This window comes from Scatophagus argus, chromosome 22 (genome assembly GCF_020382885.2).
Source record: "Scatophagus argus isolate fScaArg1 chromosome 22, fScaArg1.pri, whole genome shotgun sequence".
NCBI lineage: Eukaryota > Metazoa > Chordata > Actinopteri > Scatophagidae > Scatophagus > Scatophagus argus.
The window spans coordinates 13,120,438-13,138,078 of record NC_058514.1 but is presented as its reverse complement, the minus strand read 5'-3'; the positions used below and the strand labels follow the sequence as shown (position 1 = coordinate 13,138,078).

General features: G+C 43.5%; 3 protein-coding genes across 8 annotated transcripts in view; 2 read left to right on the top strand and 1 right to left on the bottom strand.

Annotated features, from left to right (window-relative positions):
- The first annotated feature begins 880 nt into the window (after nt 1-880).
- hcfc2 (host cell factor C2) lies at nt 881-6,821 on the top strand. The gene is made up of 17 exons (XM_046378729.1): nt 881-1,110; nt 1,688-1,836; nt 1,924-2,084; nt 2,363-2,565; nt 2,761-2,845; nt 2,949-3,052; nt 3,243-3,473; nt 3,558-3,767; nt 3,867-3,931; nt 4,378-4,498; nt 4,731-4,793; nt 4,886-4,941; nt 5,026-5,160; nt 5,369-5,554; nt 5,686-5,983; nt 6,094-6,166; nt 6,262-6,821. Exons 1-17 carry the CDS (start codon nt 945-947, stop codon nt 6,269-6,271), a joined length of 2,316 nt encoding a protein of 771 aa, XP_046234685.1. The 5' UTR covers nt 881-944; the 3' UTR covers nt 6,272-6,821.
- Nucleotides 6,822-7,754: 933 nt separating this feature from the next.
- cep83 (centrosomal protein 83) lies at nt 7,755-15,469 on the top strand. 3 transcript variants are annotated; one of them, XM_046378730.1, is made up of 16 exons: nt 7,755-7,897; nt 9,030-9,236; nt 9,470-9,620; nt 9,816-9,908; nt 10,497-10,628; nt 10,736-10,987; nt 11,217-11,348; nt 11,688-11,802; nt 12,044-12,188; nt 12,403-12,552; nt 12,995-13,070; nt 13,186-13,343; nt 13,434-13,563; nt 13,772-13,875; nt 14,062-14,251; nt 14,970-15,469. In XM_046378730.1, exons 1-16 carry the CDS (start codon nt 7,779-7,781, stop codon nt 15,105-15,107), a joined length of 2,292 nt encoding a protein of 763 aa, XP_046234686.1. In that variant the 5' UTR covers nt 7,755-7,778; the 3' UTR covers nt 15,108-15,469. The 3 variants fall into 3 exon arrangements, with proteins under 3 accessions (XP_046234686.1, XP_046234688.1, XP_046234687.1); XM_046378732.1 differs by lacking the exon at nt 7,755-7,897 and adding an exon at nt 8,014-8,032; XM_046378731.1 differs by lacking the exon at nt 7,755-7,897 and adding an exon at nt 8,082-8,256.
- Nucleotides 11,916-17,641, bottom strand: part of plxnc1 (plexin C1) — a 28,113-nt gene continuing 22,387 nt past the window's right edge. Inside the window, exons 28-33 of one of the 4 annotated variants that reach the window (XM_046378725.1) lie at nt 17,306-17,469; nt 16,977-17,124; nt 16,747-16,887; nt 16,590-16,664; nt 15,844-15,985; nt 11,916-12,586 (exon numbers count right to left, since the gene is read on the bottom strand). In XM_046378725.1, coding sequence (XP_046234681.1) covers nt 15,881-15,985; nt 16,590-16,664; nt 16,747-16,887; nt 16,977-17,124; nt 17,306-17,469 — 633 coding nt within the window. In that variant the 3' untranslated portion in view covers nt 11,916-12,586; nt 15,844-15,880. Of the gene's footprint in view, nt 12,587-13,112; nt 15,986-16,589; nt 16,665-16,746; nt 16,888-16,976; nt 17,125-17,305; nt 17,470-17,641 lie in introns of those variants that run through there. The other 3 variants (XM_046378724.1, XM_046378723.1, XM_046378722.1) reach the window with 3 other exon arrangements.

The window sequence follows — 17,641 nt, the reverse complement described above, 5'->3', positions numbered from 1 at the left end:
TGTTTGGGCATCTTAGATTTTTTTGTGTATTTTGTTGTCCTTCCCTTTTCCCCATTCTTTGGCTTTATACATTCTTCATAGCAGAATTTGCTACTTATCTTCTCATATAATGTAAAAATATAATGGCTTCAAAATAATTTCAAAAAACATCCAGCCAGCACCTAAAATACTTCATACAGATGATTAAATATTCTGGTTTTGATTAGTCGAGGGGTTCAGTGCCGCAGACAGTTTACAAGGGACTGCCAAAGATTGTCTACGTTTGAGACGATGAACCAAAACAACATTATAATCGTGGCCTGCCTGGAAGTGCCTTTACGGGAGATGGACTGCGTGCTTAAGTCGTACAGATCTGTTTGAGCTAACTTTGCACTGTGGATTGTTTCCATTTATTTCATCTTATCATTGTGGGCGCAGCTGACAGGAAAACGTCGCATCTTTAAATGTATATTGCAGTGATTTAGTTAAGGGATAGACACAAGACCAACTTTTTGCATCTAGTCTCTAATACAGCTTTTGTGAATTTGTATCTGTATGTTCCAAGGCCGAGATAACATCATCAGAATTACTCTACAGGTGTTTGAAAGCGAGAGTTACAAAAGAAATTACACAACCACCTGAAAGGTAATCACACATATTGTTAACACAGATTGTACGCCTTCATCTGTCCTCTGACTGTTTTTATCATTTATTAAATGAATAATCAAGCAAAGATGAGCAGACAAATTAAATCGTCGTTTTTTGTTTGTTTGTTTTTTTTTACTTTCCCGTTAGCACATTTGTCTGCATTTCCCTGACATTGCCTTAAATTATGATACCCGATAAACGACGCAGAGTGAGACATCTTTTAAAGCTCTCTGACTGAATTTCCCGATGCGTCCTTCGCCCCGCCCACGTCTTTGAAACGTCAACAGCGCCAAACTTCAGGCTCCCATAACGGGAAAATGAGCACAGGTAACATTGAGCCGCAATGGAGAAAAGTCCAGTCTATGACAGGAGTGACACCGCGGTCCAGACACGGACACAGAGCAGCTGTAATACGTGAGCTGATTATTGTGTTCGGTGGTGGAAACGAAGGCATAGCGGAGAATCTCCATGTTTACAACACTGGTAAGCTAACGTTAGCTGGACGGTAGCTAGCGAGTTAGCGGCTAATGTTTTTAGCAACCGCTGGAGTCAAAAAACCCAACAAACCCTTGGCAATGGGCTTTTGCTATATGTTTAAAAGCTACTCGAAACTGTTAGCATCATTTCATTTGCGGAATCATGGATTTATTTTTGTGTAAACTAGCTTTTAACTTGAGTTGGACAGCTTTCTTCAGCTAGCTAGCTTCAGTAACTTTTTTTTACCCGAAATCTAACGTATAGTTATCATTGAAGTGTTAGAGGTCGAGACTGACGTTTGTGTTCAGGTATGAATGTGTTGAGATGTTGGACCAAATAAGCACTTAGTATAAGTTGGGTGTGGAGTGACTGTTGTACGAGATGGTGTACAAATGATATGTTGTGGAGGGCATTGTGCCATAAGGCCCATTAAAATGTACTGGTGTGGTGAGGTGGTGTTACTGCAAAAGCAGCTTTTTTTTCCACAAGTTGTTTTCGAATAGGGTGTATAACATTTCTCACTGGCAGAATTCACTAGGATGTCCTGTCTGATGCAATGACTGATCTCAGGCCATTCTCCCAGTCTCAAAGCAGTGGTTTTTGCCTGCGGTGAGGGGCGACATCCCTCCCGGCTGTGCTGCGCATGGCTTTGTCTGTGAAGGCACAAGAGTACTGGTCTTTGGCGGCATGGTCGAATTTGGGAAATACAGCAACAGCCTCTATGAACTTCAGGTAATGCCGTCACTTTTCTGCAGTGTTAATTCTAACCCTGTCCTGAAGAAGAATTTCAAGCCGTGTGTTTGGTCCCTTGTGCCTCAGGCCAGTCGCTGGCTGTGGAAGAAGCTGAAGCCCAGAGCACCCAGGAACGGCTCGCCTCCTTGCCCTCGGATTGGACACAGCTTCACACTTGTGGGTAACAGGTGTTACCTGTTTGGAGGGCTGGCCAATGATAGTGAAGACCCCAACGGCAACATACCAAGGTGCTGTGAAGTACATCCAAGAAACATAATGTTGGGAGTTTCTTTTTACTGGGCTTTTCAGGACAGACTGTTTTTTCTGTTTGATTTGTTTGTGGTTGTGGAGTAGCAGATGACTTCTTATTATTACTATATACTGTAGCTCACAACTTCCCAGAGTCCAAGATAACATTTTTAAATGTTTGTTTTTGTTTTCTTAAATGTAATTGAACCTGATGATAATACATAACCTCTAACTAAGAGGTAGTAGCACAAACAAGTTTTACTTTGTACCATTTTAGATACATGGGTGACTTCTATGAGCTGGAACTGCAGTCGGTATCAGGAGCAAGAGGCTGGAGTATCCCAGAGACAAAGGGTGGTGGTCCCTCAGCACGGGAGTCCCACACCTCGGTTGCCTATGCTGGCCTCGGTTCCCCGAAGCTCTACATCTTTGGAGGGATGCAGGGATGCCGATTAGACGACCTTTGGCAGCTTGACCTTGGTAGGACATCTTTTCTTTTTCTTTATTTTTTTTCTTTCTTTTTTATACATATTTTATGGACTATGCAAATTTCAGAAAGGAAAATACAAACTTTTTGCATCCTTAAGTTGCTGCAGTTTGGCGTATTTGCATGTTTGCACTGAGTGAGAACCAACTGCAATATTTACATGTCCTCATCATGATCGTTTTCTTTAGACACAATGTTTTGGTCGACTCCTCAAACCAGGGGTTTCACACCACTTCCGCGAAGCCTTCACTCTGCCAGTGTCATTGGAAACAAGTAAGGGATCCCTCACTGCCAGCGTCGTGTATCTCTGTTAAAGTGAAAGTCCTGTTCGTACCCTCAAGCCTTTGACAGCTATCTTGTGTCCTTACATCTGCAGGATGTATGTTTTTGGTGGATGGATTCCTGTTCCAGAGTCAGACAAACACAATGCTTTAGGAACTGAATGGATCTGCACCAACACTTTAAGTGTGCTCAACTTAGGTCAGTGCATTTTTTTTATGCAAGAGTTTTCACACAGGATGCAGTAATAAAAAGTTTTTACTGGTGTGTTACTCTTTTTTTTACTCTTTTTCTTTCAACAACACCGTTTAAAGGTAGAATGTATCCTGTTGGGCTTTCTGCATCGTTCAGAGGCCAGCAAGTTCACTGTTGCGCTGTTTTCCTGCCACAGACACTATGAGTTGGCAGAACCTGGGCCCAGAGCAGCATGAAGATATCGAGTCCCAGCTGCAGAGCCAGGGTCCCCAGAGCGAGGACCCGTATGCTTGTAGACCCAGAGCCAGGGCTGGCCACTGTGCCGCTGTTGTCGGCTCCAGGCTTTACATTTGGAGTGGCCGTGACGGATACCGCAAGAGCTGGAACTACCAGGTGTGCTGCAAGGACCTCTGGTACCTGGAGACAGGTGAGAGCTGAGAAGGAGCTGTCTTGTTTATTTTGATAAAGCACACAGCCATACTTCATACAACATTTGCAATTCTGTCCCCAGATCGGCCAGCCACCCCAGAGGCAGTGTTACTCATCAAATCCACAGTCAGCATGCTCCATGTGGCTTGGCGCCCCCTGGCGGCAGCAGACTGCTACATCCTTCAGATCCAGCCTGTGTGTCCTCGCAGCACTGCAGCCAATGATCCACCAGCCAAAACAGTCTGTCCAAGTGGAACAGATGGACTGCAGGGGAAGGATGAAGACTCCACAGGTAATCGTAGCACACATATTCAGTCATCTATAGCATGTTTATCAGGGTGGTGGATGGACATTTCTGACACTACAGTCATATTTTTCTCTCCTTTCTCAGGGGTTCAGTCCCATCAACCTCAAACTGAAGGAACCACTAATAAAGAAGCTAAAGCATCAGCTCAGGTAGAGGTGACCTGTTTAACATGCTTAAATCTGTAAAAAACAATTATTACATGTAAGAACACACACTTGCTTCAGCATTAGCTATACTGACCAGACCTGCTGAGCAGCCACTGATGTCAGTACTGTTATTTTAGACTGAATTTGAACCGATCAATGTGTTTTTTTTATGGTGTATTCACACTGAACATGTGTAGTACAGTTTGATCAGACCTTCCTGCAATCATGACTTCACATGAGAATAATTCCATTAATGGAAATGCATACATAGAGACATCAGAAAATGTGAATCTCTGTTTTGAAACTTGAGGTTTTCAATATTTTTCAATAATTCAGTCATGAACAGTTTAGACTTTTTAGCAGATACTCTTTTTCTTAGGCAACATAAGAAAAAAAAATTGAACTAAACTTGATGAGAATGAGTTTTTGATTTTCTCCCTGAAATTCAGGATACTTCAGCACAGCAAGAAAACACAGTAAAATCATCCAATAGCTCATCAGAAAACCGAGCACAAGGAGCGAGGAGTGCTGGGAGAGGCACAATGGAGCCCTTTGATGCAGAGCACTGCAGTAAGTTCTTGTTGTTGTTGTTGGATTTCTGCAGCTGATTTGTGTGCTTCCATGAATTAAATTGTTAAGGTCGATAAAAGATACATAAATAACATCAATAAATGCATTGTTAGCTAGGCTTTTAATCTGAATCGACCTTATCCAATAGGATTTCAACTGTCTTGTCTCGTAGCTCCAGCTTTAGTGTCACTGCAGTTTCTCAGCTCTGATCCACTGACCTTTTCGGTTGTAGGTGCTGGACAGCAGACAGCAGCGACAGAGCTCGGCAACACAGCACAGCAGCTGCAGCGGCAAGGTAACGAAGATGCTCAAGCTCAACTGTCAGCGATGAACCACACTGCAGCCAGTGTAAAAAAGTTCACTGTGGACGTTCTTTTGCTTTCCCAGGAGAACAAGCTGTTTCAGCTAACAAGACGACAGATCTCCTCTGCCACACGGATCAGGTCGGTACACCTTGTGAACGGCGTTTGTTTGCTCTTTCGTTCAGCTCGGTCTGAACCAAACTCTCACACCTCTGTGTCAAGCAGAATCCAGATGAGGCAGTGTGGTTTGATGTCGGTGTGTTCAAAACACTCTTCTCTGAGGTCAGCCACTACTTTCTGCCTGCCGACAGTGACCAGGCTTCTGCAGCCATCAGCAGTCGGCCACCAAACACTAAAGAGGTAAAAAAGAAAATAAAGCAAACCCTCTCGGTGAACATCACAAGGCCGTACTGCTTTACTCATGAAAGACTGATTTTTTTTTTTTTACTGTACATTGTAGGTATTAATTGACACTCTTGCGCTCTTTGTTCTTGCTAATGCTGACCTATCACAAATTTTGTCTCCCACACATCAACTCCTCTGCGGTCAATCCTTTGGTTTCCTGCAGAGGAAGCTGCCCGGGCCTCAGGACTACCAGGGCAGAGAGAAGCGGGAGCTGGTTCCAGGTCAGACATACAGGTTCAGAGTTGCAGGCATCAACTGCTTTGGCAAGGGAGACTTCAGCCCTGTCAGCGAGTTCAAGACCTGCCAGCCTGGTTTCCCTGGAGCGCCCTCTGCTGTCAAAATTACCAAGGTGACATACCAAGGACATTAAGGAAATGCGATCAGTTGGTCTGGGGAACATGGAGAAAATCAGTTAGTTTAGATTGTTTTCAGACTGAAAAAGTATTGATAAAGCTTCTGCTTCTTCTCTTTTCTGCACAGGCCAACGATTCAGTCCACATCACATGGGAGGCACCGTCCTCTCCATCGGGCCGCATCCTGGAATATTCCATGTACATGGCAGTGAGGAAGAGTCGCTCCACCAGCTCAGAGGGTCCGGGTCAGTTGGCCTTCATCAGGATCTACCGCGGCACCAAGACGTCCTGCTCCGTCAGCTCCACCCACCTTGACAACGCCCACATCGACTGCTCCGCCTCCAACCGGCCAGCTGTTGTCTTCCGCATAGCTGCTAAGAACGAGCAAGGCTACGGGCCAGCGACGCAGATCCGCTGGATTCAGGGTGGAGAAACTTAACTAATTTTTTTTCTCTTCACTGAATTGTTTTTTTCACAGACCACAGACAGATGCCAACTTTCTGTTTTTGTCTTTTTTTTTTTTTTTTTTTTTAAGATCCCGTTAAAGTGCGAGCGACTGCATCCAAGGCAGACATCAGTGCTGATGCTGACCAGGATGCTGCTGACAGGTAACCAGTGTGACCTCTCATGATTTGTCTTCATTCTCATTTTCTAAATGTGAGTCTTTATTGAATTGCTTCTTCCATTTCCTGTTTTCTCACAGCTCCAGCTGAAAATGTTTGGACCAATGACATCTTGTTTTGGAAAAGACAATATGTGCACTCAGGAAGCTGGCAATGTTCGCTGCTCAGATGTTGTATATGTCTTAGATAGTTTTGTTAATTTATTTTTTTATATATTTAAGTATTCCCTTGTAAATACACACACATTTTCATAGGAATCTGAACCACTTTTTTTAGTTAAACAACTGTACGTTGGTGTAGACATGAAACTACATGTATGATTTCAGAGTTGAAAGTCAAAGTTTAGAGCTTATCATCAGCCATTGATTGTTCATACAGTATGTCATGCTGTGGAATGAAACACTGCTGGTAAAATCTTTTTAGTGTTGACTACTTTAACAATCCTGTTGACGCAGTGACGTTATGAAACACCAATTTATGTGTTGTGTTACTTTAAACATTCATGCTACTAGAAATGTTTTCTCTGTCTGTTTTCAACATCACGTTTGTTTCTTTATGATTTTGCTGTACTTTATTATGGTCAGATTGTTGCATTGTTGGCATGTTTCAAGTTTAAGGAAAAAAATATTTCACTACTAAATTGAAACAATTCATTCATCACTAACATTTCTTATACTTATTAGAAGTATCAGCTATGTCATCTTCCACCACCTTCATGTGCGATTTGCACAAGTTTGCACAAGTACTGTGTAGCTTTAACATTCTTTACTTGAAGCAAGCAAGCTGGCAGACTCATTATTTCCCCCGAAGATGAATGAAGAGATGGAGGATAAGGATGCTTCACCCGTGTACAACCCACACAGTACAATTTAGATGCACTGTGTGTAAAATACAGGTAAATTTGAATTTGAGACAAAATTGTAAAACTGTAGACAATATGGTTTCTCTTATGATATATTTTTTTTGAAGCAGTAACCACAGTGATTAATAACAAACTGTATTTGTAAATGAGAGTCATTGCTGTCAGTGTTCCTGGATATCAGCCGCTTGGTTGAAGCTGAATCTCTCATTGGGGTTCAGCTCTCTGACCGCTAATGGAGACAAGCGACCAGTGATATTTCTTTCTTACTCTGAAGTTGGGGTGGATGATCGGAGATGGGTCACAGCAGTCACATTAAGAAGGGCAACTTTGGCTTTATTATCTCAGTATTTGTATCCGGTGAGCTGATTTCTTTTTTAGAGGACTGTATGTGCCATTGTAACTGAAGAGTCTCACCATTAATTCATTTCGAAAACTTCAGACATAGTAAAATAATACAAGAGGCATTTCCAGCGCTGTTCTGTTTCTTATGTGAAATCACATTAACCCAGATGCGGGGAAGGTATTCAGATTTTATGTAAAACAAGCAATACTCAAGTATCAAAAGTAAAAATATAATCCACCTGGTTCCTCAAAGGAAAAGTTCTGGTAATTAATTGTGTAGGCCCTTCTCACTTATCACAACGATTCAATCTCAGTATTAATCCGTTAATTGAGATAACCTCTCTAACAAGATTTGGTGGAAGTTTTCTTCTTCTTTTTTCTTAGCCGACAGAAATGCACTTTGGGAAAAGGGTTCCCATGATTCCACAGTTTGTAGTTTACAGACTAGCTAGCGAGCGCTGGCTAGCAAATCCAAGTGGGAGCAGGAAAGAAAGTTTGAAGTTCAACAAGCGGTAAACGGCTTTCCTCCGCCAACTGCTCATGTGTATAAAGTAAATAACACGGTTGTTTAGCTATGCTCCATGGGTCGTAATTCGCTGCTTGACACCCGAATGTGAGCCGGGTTGTACATGTTAGTTGTTGTGTTGGTAAGCTAACGCAACTAACCACTTGGCATGCTAAGTTGTTACCAAAGGTAGCTTCCAGGTAGCAGTAGAGCTTACCGCATTAATTCGGTCTGAATTTTGTTTGGATCGTAGTATTTGCATTTTCTTGCATGTCTAAATCATGCAAAAGGTAGTTCGTTTTAAGTCTAGTACCCAGTGGAAAGTGTCCGACAACGGACGCACTGAGCTAGCTTAGCATATTGCTGGTAGGTCGCGGGACGCAGAGCGCGACATTCAAAACATCTCAATGCTTCTGACTAGTTTGAGACACACATTTGTGGTGTTCACACGTTGATTATGATCAGAATATTATGTATTGTAATCACCAGTGTTGACCGTCAGCTATGTTAGTGGAGGGTAACAAATACTATGTTGTATTTGACGGGAGCCGGTCTGCAGACCTCATCTAGTGTTCATTAAGTCACACTGCCTTCTTTTGTTTTGGCACACTTACGTAGCTCCTTTTCTGGATTACGCGTATGACAGTTTGTGCTGTGGCTGTAGGATTTAAACTAGAAACTAGCGAATTGTGTTAATTTATTCCGAGTGACAATGGTCTGAAATTTGTCTCTGAGACAGACAAGATTGTTATTAAGTGGCTAAAGTGGTTCAGTAGTTGCAGTCAGACTCGGTGTGTCCACTGAGACAGCAGACAGTGAGTGGAGCTAAGTAATCACTTGAGACTGATTCAAAGCCTTGCTTTGACTGCTAAGAGGCTGTGATTTCAACAAGTAGCTGGGGGACTCTTCTCAAAGCCTCCATGGTGACTAACTGACAACAAAGCCTGGGCTAATTTTTGCTCTCTTAAAGCACCTCAGTTCATTTAGAGAGCGTAGGCAGTTTTTCCTCACTGTTAGATGACTGACGACTTGCCATCAACATTTATTCCATTTTCTGGGTTCTGTCAAAAGTTTCTTTGCTTGGTTTCCCCAGATTTTTGTTTTCTGAATCTTCTCCCGTCTCTGTCTCTTTACTTCAGAGGTGAGATGACATCCTCCACCTTCGGCCAGTCGGCCAATCTCGTTCCAAACCTGGAGCCCGGGATCGGGAAGTCTGCAGCCATGCTGGGCTTGTCTGCTGGGTTGGGGGCAACAGAGATGGAGCTGCAGAAGATGTTAATCGATGAGCGGATGAAGTGCGAGAACCACAGGACCAATTACCAGACACTCAAAGCTGAACATGCGAGGTACGGTCAAATCTGATTTAACATCATCCATAATCTTAAGTCCTTTGGCAATCCTGGTCTTTCCTTTAATATTGTGTATGAATCATGAGGGACCACACTGAATCTGATCTTGTAGAAAAGATATGATTCTGTTTTTCACTGTACTTCATAGTCTCTCATCTAGTTCATGTATTTGTTTGTACATCACCCTGTCCAGCTGTCTTTTTTATTCATTTATTTATTTATTTTTGCAGCTTGCAGGATGAGTTTACCCGGGCTCAGGGTGAACTGAAGCGCCTGCTGAGTGACAGACAGGCTCAGCAGGAGAAACTGCAGCTGCTGTTGGCTGAGCTACGGGGGGAGCTGCTGGATAAAACCAGAGAGCTGGAAGAGCTGCGACTGCAGGTAAACCAAGCTCAAGAGGGAGAAAACCTGCAGTGGGACTCATAATTTCTTCTGCTCTTTGGTTGGATAAAATACACAGTTGTTTCTGGTGTAGTCAAGCTTTTTGTTTTAATGTTTTAAAATTTTTCTCCATGCATCTCAGCTTCCACTGACTTTCTGGATATAAATGTGTCTGCGTGTGTGTGCACTGACCAGGTGATGACCCCTCAGCGGCTGGAGTTGCTCAGAGCTCAGGTTCAGCAGGAGATGGAGGCTCCAGTCAGAGAGAGGTTCAATAAACTGGAAGAGGTCAGTCAGTCTGTTTCAGTATCATAGATTAGTAACATGGGATGTAAGTGGCATCAGTTTTACTTTGCATTAACAGCTACTATACTAAGTTAATTCCCATTTTCTGCCATTTTATGTCTTCTGGTAGTCTACAGTTTTCCCTCTCAATACGTAATAATACATAATATAAAATCTTATTTTTTCCAAATTTCCAAATCTAGCTCGACATGAATGTTTGTCCTGCTCTTCAAAGATGCTTTCAAAAAGAGACAAGGGATTTGTTAATAACGTACACAAATAAACAGCAGAAATCTATACTACTAAAGAAAGAACCATTATCCTTCCATATGAGCTCTAAATCGGCCTTATCAGCTGTTAAGCCCATAGCAGCGCTCAAGTGATCGGCATTGATTGCCTTTTGACGATCAATCCAAAGTCTGCACTTTCAAGGGGACAGCTGCTCATTTCCATTTGGTCTACTTGATCGCTCCCTCCCTCCCTCTCTCTCTCTCTCTCTCTCTCACCCCCTCCTCCTCTTCCTCCTCCTCCTCGTCCCTTCCTCCTGTCACTGATTTGTAGCTAATGCATGGGCTGGTGGTTCTTTTTTAGGAGACGGAGAAGTACAGGTCTGAGTACAACAAGTTGCGGTATGAGTGCACCTTTTTAAAGTCTCAGTTGGACCATCAGAGAGATGAACATGCTCGCACACTGGAGGAGAGGCGCATCCGCTATGAAGCAGAGGTGGGTTTGCATTTTATGCTTTTCTGTTAAATTCTAGTTGTTGGTAGACATTGGCGGGTAATGCTAAAAGTAGGTACTGATTTAAACGACCGCCGTCTTGTTCTCAGATCTCCCGTCTGGAACAGGACAGGGAGGACCTGGTGGCTCAGTACCAGGGTTCAGATCCACTGTGTGATGGGAAACGAGTGGAGGCTCTGCTGAGGGAGAAAGCTCAGCTCCACCTGCGGCTGAAGGGCTTGGAGGCGGAGGTGGCCGAGCTTCGTGCCCAGAAGGAGAACTCGGGCCAGCAGGCGGAGAACGTTCAACGCATCCAAATCAGACAGCTAACAGAGTCTCAGGCTGCACTGAAGTCTCTAGAGGTGAGACAGCAGCTGTCCTGTTGTCACATTACTGGATTTGGGATTAGATTTCAATTGTGTTCTTTTTGTCTGCTTTGTCTTTTGGGATTTTTTTGTTTTTGTTTTTTTACTATTTTCTGCTGCAGAAATTGAAAACTTTATCCACAGGATGATCACATTTCATCTTGCTGGACTGGGGAAAATGGTTGTTTTCATTGGATCTGAATGGATCTGGTTGTTGGTGTGACAGGCGGAGCGTCAGTCGTTGCGTCAGCAGCTGGAGCGCATGGAGAGCGAGCTTCACGCCAGCCACGAGCAGAACAGCCAGCTCACCGGACGCCTGCACAAAGCTGAGAGGGAGGTCAACTCCCTCGCCGGCCAGGTACGCTGCTCTCCGACCTCTGACGTGTTTTATCCACTGTGATGTCATCACATGAGTCATAAGGGAGCGTCCTCTGTGCTTCTGCACCAGATTAAGTGAAAGGGTTAAGATCCAGGTTTTGTCCTCGGCCGTGTTTTTTTTGGTCTTCACTGTTCTTGGTACACCTTGACTTCAAGTCTCTGTCTTGTGGTCATTAATTAAGCCTAAAACCCACTGGAGACCTGGATAAGAGATAGATGGATTTAGAGATCATTTATGAATCTTTTATGTAACTACCTAACTACCTGAAGCTTGTAAAAAGGTAAATGGTTCATTTTTTTGTTTTTCTCTGGATCTCAGATTGAAAGCCTGAAGCATTCACACAAATTGGAGGTGGCCAGCATCAAACTGGAGTGCACCCGCTCTAAAGGGGAGTTAGAGAGGGAGAGAGACACACTGCACGGGCAGATTGATGGTATGGGTGACACACACACACACACACACACACACTCTCACTCACTCTCAACTGTTATGCTTTTGTTTCCTATGATCATGAATAATCAGTCTATTTTGTCCAACAAAAAAAACAACATTACAACATTAATTTATCCAGACTCTCTGACTTGAAGCACAGATTGTAAGTATAATTAGAACTCCAAAGAAGAATATAGAACACTTTTAACTGGTAGTGTCTATTAACCCCTTGGACATTTCAGGTCTGCAGGCAGATGTGGAGCTGCTGAAGACCGCAGTGGAGCGACATAAGGAGGTTCTGGTGGAGAAAGAGCGGGAGATGGTCAGGAAGGTGCAGTCAGCCCGTGAGGAGGAGTTCCGTAAAACTACAGCCTTGCACGAGGAAAAGTGAGAATCACTTTTGTTTTATTTCAGTCTCTGATGTCAGTCATCTCAATCCTGTGGTGAGAACAGTGGTTTGAATCTCTGAATAAAGTGATAAGACGCCATCAGTCACTGGCAGAATGGGGGGGATGGATGATTTCTGTGTTATTGTCTTCTCTGCAGGTGCACATTTCTTGTAGGATTATATTCATTTTATTATGTTGTTTTGTATTTGTAGGTTGGAGTTGGAGAACCGTCTTTCTGCTCTGGAACAGCAGAGGGCGCTGCAGGACGCTGCAGACCATGCCCAGAGGGAGGAATGGGAGGAACGTCTTCGCAGCACCCAACATGGAGAGGAGTCGGCCCGCAGGGAGCTGCAGAACCTCAGGTCAGACGTGTACTGATGTTGAGGGTTCCTAAATCTAGCCAGGTGTATTAGTCAGAGGAAAGAAACAGGTTACACACAGCCCAGATCAGCGCTAACTTTTCCTGAAATATCCACCTTTATTTGCTGCTGTGTCATAACTAATTGGTGACATTACAGCTAGCTGTCTGTAGGGCTGGTATCTTTAAAATAAAATCTAACTGTGCATGTAGAAATGTAGAAAATTATTTTTTTTTAATTAAATATAGGTGACAGGAGACTCATGCAGAGGACAGAATATTCACAGTGTCGTTATCTTTTATATTAGACCTGTGATCCGCATTTCTGCAAAACAACAGGGAGACATACTGAAATGAACAATGATCTTTTGTGATGCCCGTGATTTAATATTTATTCTTTAAGGAAACCAGCGCTCTCATTAATGAAACTGTCGGTTGTCTCACAGAACCAAACTGCAACAGCAAAGCTCCCAGCTTGAGGAAATGGAGAGACAGAAGACAGAGATCACTGACCTACAGCAAGTAAGTCCACATCAACAACCTGAAACTTTTTTTTTTTTAAAGAAAAACAAACAAAAGAAAAACATCTGTTTGTAAATCTGAAATAAATGTGACTCGTATTTGTTTAACCTAACAGCAGAACCAGGAACTGGGTGTCCAGCTGGGGACACTGTCTCACTCCGAAAGTGACCTGATGGAGACAAACCAGCGACTGAGAGAAACGCTGGACAGGATCAGGGAGGAGCTGAGGACGGCCCGAGCCCAGGCTGAGAGGAGCCAGCAGGAGGCCGAGAGGTACAGCCGCTGCTCAGTCTTCATACAGACCGGCTAAAGCACTGAACAGTACGGTCAATTCAAGCACACTCTTTCCCTCCTCTCCTCCAGGCTGGTGGAGGACCGTCAGGTGGAGTGGTTGGAGGAGAAACACAAGCTGCAGGAGCGAGACGCTGAGCTGCAGCAGAAATACTCTCAGGTGAAAGAGAAACTGCAGAGGGCGGCAGTGGCCCAGAAGAAGGTACAGCTCCTCCCTACCACTTTGTGAGAATGCGTCATGATGTGGGCTTTGCTTGCTAATGTGTTTCAGAACAGGGACAGTACAACCTGAATCATGTCTGTTTTAAGTATGTATGAGTTTAATACAATACCTCCTTGTGTTTAGACTCATGGTAATGGTCTCGAGGGAGGCTTCATATTTTTTTCCTTTTCTTGTGTGTGTTGTACAGAGGAAAACACTAACAGAGAACAGAGAGAAGAGACTGCAGGATAAGATCCAGCTGCTGGAGGCCAAAGTAGAGGAGCTCCAACTGGAAGCTGTGGCAGCCAAGAAGTAAACTTTAAATCTTTCATTTGATGATATTGAGCTTCAGGTGATGAAGCTCTCTGTCAGTCACTACATATCTTTTGAGTCTTGACAGACATGGACATAAAATTCAACTGGTGTATAGAGGCAAACAGCAATGAGGCTGTATTTACCAAAACACCAAATTAGAATTTTTTTGTCCTCTGTGTCCAGACGGTCATCTTTCTCAGAGGAGCAAGCTCAACTTAGCAGACGGTTGAAGGAGCTGCAGCGACGACACAACGAGTTTCGACGCCTCCTATTGGGTGGCCAGGGTCCCTATGGTGCCAGCCCTGCCTTCCTGACCTCATCAGCCACGCCCTTCCTCCTCCTCGGGTCTGAGGGACCATTGACCAACATCCCAGTGAGCATCAGTGAATATTAGCCCATACTGTAGATCAGGCATGTCAAACTGGTCCACAGGAGGGCCGGTGTGGCTGCAGGTTTTCTTTCCAACCAAGTAGCAGCACACCAGACTTGACTCATTTAATCAACTGATCTCCGTCTTCAGACAGTTGATTGGTCAAACGGTGTGCTCTTGGTTGGTTGGCACAGAAACCTGCAGCCACACCGGCCCTCCTGTGGACCAGTTTGACATATGTGCTGTAGATATATAATATTGTGTAATTAGTTGAATGGGGACAAACAGTGACAGGCATATGTCCATCATAGACGAGGCACAGAGAAAAATACCACAATGCATTGCAGCTGCAACTCGGATTCTATTATGAGGAAATGTGGGTTGTTGAAGAGCAATGACTGAAGCAGCACTTCACATGTATGAGGTTTTAGTCACAAAGGCACAAACTCACATGTCAGAGGTTGATTCAGAAACCGTGGTGAAATGTCCCCACAGGCACACGCTGTGTTTGACTGTAGCTCCAATAATCTGCTGCAACTTCACCACAGTTAAACCAGCAATTAACCAAAGGATGTCATTTTTTTCAAAGTGTGATGAGTTGCACAGAAAGCCAGATGCATGTGTGAATAAGTAAATGATTATACAAGATGTGTGTGGTCAAGAAAAAAAATGTTCTTAATAAGGCTGCTGTAACGTGGTTGTGTTCCTCTCCCTGCTGCAGGAGGAGCAGCATCAGAGGGAACTATCTCTGCTCCGTCGGAGGCTGGAGGACCTGGAAAGCGCGCAGCAGCAGCAGCTGGAGGAACTGGGATCTCTGGTGCAGAGGGACCGGGAGTCCACACCCCAGCCTGACCTCTGAACCTCGCCCCCCGTTAAGGACTTGTACTTGTAATGTGGCATTGTTTTTGTCACACAAAGGACACCAACAATGTTTGCATAAAAATGGAAGCATTATTTATAACTGTATTTCCATAGTTTTGTCAACATTTGCAGGTATTTCTAATTTTGCAAAGTACCTCACCACCTTTTTAACTGACCATGACATCCTCAGGGTTTGATGTTGTACCAAGAATGCTTGTTGTTTACACATATCTAAGCCACTCTGAAAGAAAAAAGGTTTATAGGCTGTGAATTGCACTCTTTATACAGACTACTGATGTCTGTATAAACATCCAACAAGTTTAACATACTGAAACAATAATGGTTTAAAGTTGAACACTTTGATGTGTCTGTGGATTTCACTTTGTGTGTGTGTGTGTGCGCATTCTGGACCTTCTTAAATAGTTCACTAAAAGTCCATCAGATGCCAGACTGGTCAGGAGAACCTCATTCTCTAAAAATGTCCCATAAAAGCCTCCCACAGTTAAATTGTGCATCATGTCAATCTGCTGGCCAATTTAGGCAAAAATCTGCCAGTTTCCGTCACAGTTTTTGTCGCGTCAGGAGGCTAATGTGTTGTCCAAAACTCCCCACTGACACATGAAATTACCACCAAGGTTAGCAGCTGCTTTCAGCCCCTCTGAAACACTTTTTCTAATGCCTCATCTTCATGTCGGGGGATGATGCACACTGCAAAAAGTCTCCTCCACCCTCACCTGACAACTTTGTAAGAGTTTTCCTCAGGATGGCAGCTCAGTTCCACGAGCAGGTTTTTAGTCCATCAAACAAGTTTTTAATATGATGTAGTTGCTCCACCAGCTCAGTAGGGGCTCCGTTTTGTTCCAGCTTCTCTTTGATCTATAGAAAACACAAATTGTTTTAGCTTGTCAGGACTTCTCTGTAAAGACTCAATATAAGCTTTACTAGTCATCGATGTAACACATTGCCGCATTTAAAATGTGACCCACACCGAAAACATCAAAACATTCTCAAGTCACTCGCACTAATAAAAACAGTTTACATAAGGTGGCAGCCTGCACACGAGAACAGGAAACGACAGCCCGACAAAACATGCAAAGGGAAATGAGCAGATTCTAAAAGCTTATTTCCTCTAAGCAATGTCTTGTGACTGTTTCATAAGTGAAGTCACTCTTCGTGGTTTAGAAAGACTGAAATGAGACGACAAAGCTTACTCAGAGCAAAACTAAAGATCGGCCCAATAATAGTAGTTTACCTTGACTTAGCTGATGGAAAGCACTGAATTTAAAACAAAACATTGGCTTAAAATGTTTGTGACCATGTTCAAACTGTAACTAAAATGTATTTGAAACAAAACCAGATGTGGCAATGACATCGACAGTTCATATTGGCATCATCTATGGGCCACATTCTCCAAACCAAACACGAGGAAAGCATAATACATCTGTACTATGAAGGTGAGTTAGTCTGGAGATGAACTGACCTCTGTGAAGTATCGCTGGATGAATTTGTAGAGCTCTCGGAGAGCTGCAGCTTCGTTGAACTCGTTTTCATGTTTCTGAAATGAAAAGAAAAATGACTCGTCTATTTGCTGCTGGTCATCACATTTTTTTAAGATTTTGTACCGAAACAAATATTACCTTTGACTCCTCCTGCAGGAAGATCTTGAATTCCGAGTCTGTGATTGGTGACTGGTCTTTGACCTGCTTGTAATAAGCCTTCACCTCCTGTTTAAACTTGGGAATGTCTTTGGCATAGAGGAGTTTGTTGGTTGGTGCATGCTGGAACACAGTAATATTCAAAGAATCACCTATTTTTCCATTTTCAGGTGCAAAACTGGACATTTTGAGATGTTTGTCTTGGACTTTACCTTCCCCAGTTGAATCTCACTAAGAGAAAAGGAGTCCATGAATGCCTGAGCGATGACTGACAGGCAGCCGTCCAAATTTGGAGTCTTCTCAATGTCGAACACAAACTGAGGGTTTTTAATGATGTTGACCCAGAAGCGCAGGGGCAAACTGTGCCAGGACGACAGTCAACAGGGAAGAAAGACAGGTTTTTAAGAAGTGAACATCAGAAGACTTTCACAGGCTCATTTATGCCACTGCACTCATGTCACCTACATACATTTGATTTATTCTGGCATTTTAATTAAGGCTTTTCCTCCTGTCCACAGAGCTTCTGATGACCCAGCCATACCTGTTGGTCTTCCAGATGTGCAGCACATCTGGGTCGGTGATTTTCATGTTGTCTGCCTGAGTGTCCAGGAAGTCGAAGAAGTATTTGACAGTGTGAGGAGCTTTGCCGTGCGGCATCCCCCAGATAGATCCAAACAGGTTCTCCACAAAGGAATGCACCGCCACCTTGAAGAGAAAGTAGGAGGTGAAGTTTCAGAACAGAAGAAATTCTTTGGGAAAAAATTTACTTACTAATGTTCAAGTAAGTGAAGGTAGAGAGCAGCAAAAGAAATATTTCAAGTTTCACATTTAGTTCCCTCCCCACTCACAGTACACAGTGCTGGTCAAAGTGGTGAGT